General features: G+C 50.5%; 1 protein-coding gene across 1 annotated transcript; it reads right to left on the bottom strand.

Annotated features, from left to right (window-relative positions):
• Nucleotides 1–5: 5 nt before the first annotated feature.
• On the bottom strand, nt 6–872 carry LOC107181882 (ankyrin repeat and BTB/POZ domain-containing protein 2-like; the record flags this gene model as incomplete). Its single annotated transcript, XM_015559008.1, has 1 exon — nt 6–872. A coding segment is annotated over exon 1 (321 nt), but the record flags the coding sequence as incomplete, so codon positions are not given.
• Between the last annotated feature and the right edge of the window lie 3,860 nt (nt 873–4,732).

The following is a 4,732-nucleotide window of genomic DNA, read 5'->3' as shown; positions in this document are numbered from 1 at the left end:
CGAAGCACCCGGGCCACGTCCCCCTCGGTCCAGGGAAACTCCTCCAGCTCGGGGAGGCGCGGGCAGCGCGAGAAGAGGTCGGCCACTTCGGGGTCCTCGGGCAGCACCGTGTTCACCGTGTCCCAGCTGTTGTGGCGGCTGTTCATGGAGCCCGAATAGCACCACCAGGCCGCCCCGCGGTGCTGCGGGGCCGAAGAGTTGAGCGCCTGCGAGTTGGACTTGGAGGACGAGAGGCTGAGGGAGCGGCACGAGTCCCCGGCCCCATACCCGGAGTCCAAGGTCAAGTCCTCCAGCGTCTTCAGAGTGGAGCTGTACGTCCCGGCCATGGGGAGCTTGCCGGGGGCGGCCTCGCCGAGCGGGGTTGGGGGGGCGCTCACCACTCCATGCTCCCTTCTCCAAGTGGCAGAAACAAGCTCTAGGCTCTCCGGGGCGCCCTCCTTCTCGACGCTGCGGAACTCGGGCCCGGGCCGGGGCCGGGGCCTCACGCGCCCGGCGTCGGGACGCAACGCTGTCACAGGAATGGCCCCCTCACTGCTCCTCAGCACTCCCGCTTGTTCACCTCAACTTCCCGCAAGCGGAGCGTCTGTGCCCGCAGACAAGGAACCCCGAGAGAACAGGGCGGCGGCGGCGGCGGCGGCAGAAGGAGGCGGCGCCCCACGCGGCGCGAGTGTGGGACGAGCCGGCGAGGAAGCGCCGGGCAAACTTCTGCGGGGCGAGCGCCGCCTCACAGCTGGGTACCTCGCAGCCGCCGGCATGCAAATAAGTCGGGGCGGCCCACCAATCACCGGCCGCTACGGGCAGGGGCTGAACCAATGATCTCTCGGGGAGGCGGTCACTATGTAGATTTCACTCCGCGGCGGGTGAAAACCCTCGGAGGCGGAGGCGGGGCGGGAGGCCGAGAGTCGGGCGCCGCGGCTGCGCTGGCGGTGGAGGAGGGGGAAGGAGAAAGAGCGAGAGGGCGTGCGGGAGGTGGGGTGGGGGGAAGGAGTCCGAACGTTAGTCTCGGGAGCTGACGATGTAAACATGGAAAGGAAAAGCCACTGTGCGCTGCCCGCCTTCCTGCCGCCCGGGGTGGCGGTCGCAGCTCTTTTGTCAAGTCCTCTGCAGCCGAACACGGGCGCCAGCGGTTGGAGAGTGGGTCTGGGGTGGGGTTGGGAGACCGGAGAATGGGGGAGGGGGCCCAACCCAGACGCCCCACTTCTCTCCCAGACTTTCTTCCAAGCCCCTCCCGTTTTCTGAGACGAAACTCCAGTTGCGTTTGGAAGGAGGTGGGACGCCCCTGCTCGCTCCGCTCCCCAAAATCCGTCAGGTTCTTTGCATTGCTATCTAGGCTCGGTCCAGAACAGAATTTCTCCTAAACTTGGAACCTGATACATGGACGGGCAGCAGGAGGTCTGCGATCCACCCACCCTCACTTGAAATTACACACGCAGCTTTCCGCGTATTGCTCCGGGGAGAGGATCCTAAATGATCCAATTCTCAGGAGTCCGCGCCTTCCCTGCTACCTCTATCTGTACAACAGTGCCTGCTGTCGGGTGCGAATGTGTGGTTATTACAGGAGGAATGAGAAGGGGAGACGTGTCCCTAGCACTGACCTGAGTTCGAACACCTGGCTGAATGCACCACCTCTAAATGGTGCGCCCAGGGGCGAACCGTATGTCCCCTCAGGACTTGGTTTTCTCCGGGTGGGAGGAGGGTGAGTGCTGACTTCCAAGCAGCGCTGTTGTAAACCTGTCTCAGGGTGTGTGCAGAGACAGCCAGTCAGCGCGCTATTCGTTCTAGCAGATTCACGCCCAGCCCACCCCGTCCTGCTGCTGCCCAGTAACTATTCACATACACGTGCACAAACGTGCATTTGCCCCATCCTGTGGAACCGCAAAAGGAGATTGTGCACGCGTGTCCCCCAAGTCAACCTTCGCGCTCCTGAATGGCTCCTTTGTGCAGCTCTGACCTTGGCCGTGAGTTGGATAAGAACTAGAAATGTCTGGTTTGTCTCCTTCTTAAATTAATGGCCCTTTCCCTGTGTAACTACCCGCCCCCCCTTCCCACCCCCCCCGCCCTTCTTTTTGGCAGTTCTGGCTTAACAGTTCTTCTGAGAGTCTTTATTTATGCAATATCGCCTTCTAGTGGTTGGAACTGGGAACGGAGTCAAGGATGGAAGTAATAGGAAAGACAAGTTCGCAGGGGCCAAATTAGCAGAGGACACAAGATGTGACCATATCTTGTAGAATTGAGATAAGAAGTCTAAGTAGGTAATTGGGTTCAACTTGTCAAAAGTGTGAAAACAAATTTGATGCAATTCAAAACTTATTAGGGAAAATATAATATTAAGGCAAATGTCGCCCTCTAGTGGAAATTTAGAGGAAATAAATTCCCTCATGTTTAGTCTTCCCTGTCCCCTTCCTCCCCCCCACCCTCTCCCCTCCGCCAGGGCTATTTTTTTCTTTTTGTTGTGCTGCCCCTTGAAAGTAGGAAACTTATTAAATGAAAAGGTTATCTGGGAAACACAGCCAAATTTCAGAATCCCGTGGATGCTAAACTGCACCACAAGGATTTGTTCAGAAAATTTCAGCTGTGGGAAATGCTACTGGACAAACAACGGAGTTTCATTAATAAATTATAAGGAAAAAAGACATGATAGTAAAAGACATATCAACCAATCACAACATGGGGAATTTATTTGGAATTTTATTTTTATTTTAAAAAACCAATAAACATTTGATCTCATGAAACAATTGGAAATAGAGGCACACTGCCTAGTTTTTCACTATTACAAAATCATTGTTCCCTTTTTGATGTGTTAATGGTAGTGAGGTTATATTTATTCAGTGTTCTTATCTTTGAGAGACACATCCTGAAATGTGTTTTGTAATTTCCTCCATTAAAAAAGGAGGGGGAAAATCTTTATGAAAAAGTCTGGTAAGGGGCTAGAAGGTTATAAAAGATGAGTAAGACTGTAATCTCTTGTCTTTCACATATTCCCCAAAGTGGTCTATAGTCTACTCCAGAACTGGAGGTACAAAGTAAACTCAGAGAGTGTGTGTGTGTGTGTGTGTTGTGTAATGGAGGAGAAAAAAGAGGGAGAGAGAGAGGGAGAGAGAGAGAGAGAGAGAGAGAGAGAGAGGCAGTGGACAAGATACACTGAGTCATCTTAGAAATGAACCAACTGATTGATTTCACTTAATCTTTTGGGAAGTTGGCAAGTAGGTGAAGTAATAAAACTTGGGATCAAGAAAAAAAGAACATGGCTTCTTATACGTGTGTGATTAAAGCAATCTTCTATTAATGTGTTTAATCTTAAGAATGCACATTATATTAAAAGAGAAGGCAGAGTCACACTAATTCAGGCCTGGCCCAAACATAATCTTTGGAGAAAAACAACTGTCACGTAGCTGAAAAAAGTTAAAAAGGACATGATGAAACCATAGCAAATATTGGGAGAATTCCCAGAGGAGTGAGCAATGAAAAAACAGATCTGGGTTTGCCCATGCAAAACTTATATAAGGGCACATGCTTGGAATAACATTTAGAAGTGTTACCTTGCGCAAGGTCTCAATTCTGTTTCTGGAGAGTAGGGGGCAAAAGACCCCTGAATTTATCTTAAAAGTGAAGGGGTTATAATCCCAATTGTGTAAGTACAGACAGAACACTGTTATGAGAAAGGTAGATCATGGCCTTGACTTTGGAGAGGGGTCAAGTTTTAATTTAGTTAGTGGATCATTGGGGGCACACTCTCTCAACAACATTTATCGAACACCTCCTGGGTCTGGAACTGTGCTAGTTACCAGGGAGGTGCGTTGGACAAGCTCCCTGCCATAAAAAAATGCCTGGCCAGCGTGTAGAGACAGGCACATGAGACTAGCTATTTTGCAAAACATACTTTGCAGAGCTGCTCAAAAACCACAGATCGAGGGCCAATGCCAGTTCTTTGACTCACCACACAGGTTGACGAATCTAGAGAAGAATGGTACAAACACAGCGAACGCATAACTAAGTGGAACAACAAATTGATCTTTCTCTCTTTCTCCCTACCTCTGCCCCCCCAAATAAATAAATAGATAAATAAATAAAGTGTTTTGTTTTTTAAAGAATGGTACAAACACCAGGAGGGAACTATTCTGTGCAATGCAAAGGTGCTGGTAGGTAAACAAATAGGCCATGGTTTGGAGACCACTCAGTTGCTGAAAAAGTAACTGTTGGTATGAAAACCTGACATCATCTTTTCATTCCGTGCAACCCAGGTTCCATGCTGACATGGGTGTTGTTTCCTGGACCTCACCTAAATAGGCACACAGATCATTTGAAACAGAGAGCTCTGAGATGACTAAGGGAGGGGGCGGGGAGGGGGCGTTACACGTCTTCAAAGCATGTTCTGCAGAACAGTTAACCTTGTGAGATGGTCTGTGAAGAAAAGATTTGGTGGTTAAATCGGGAAATTTTGCGTTCTGTTTCTCCCTGTGGCATCTTCATGATGCACAATCTTTTATTTAATACTGTATCCCAGGCTTGACTGGGCAGAGAACTCTCCCCACCCCCAATTGCTATAAAGCTATTGGGACTTTTCCTTGAACTTGAAGTAGAAAACACAACAGCCATCTTTTACATGTCTGCTCAGACAGTGGCAGTAGGGCAGGGCCCTTGGAAGAAATCCAGATAAATCCCAAGACAGGGCAAAGTTCACCATCTGACCCCTTCACAAAGCGAGAAGTGAGGGTGGGGGTGGGGAGGTGGT

Source organism: Myotis davidii, unplaced genomic scaffold (assembly GCF_000327345.1).
Source record: "Myotis davidii unplaced genomic scaffold, ASM32734v1 scaffold94, whole genome shotgun sequence".
Taxonomy (NCBI): Eukaryota; Metazoa; Chordata; class Mammalia; order Chiroptera; family Vespertilionidae; genus Myotis; species Myotis davidii.
Note: the sequence above shows the minus strand (reverse complement) of the source record. Positions and strands in the feature narration are given on the sequence as shown.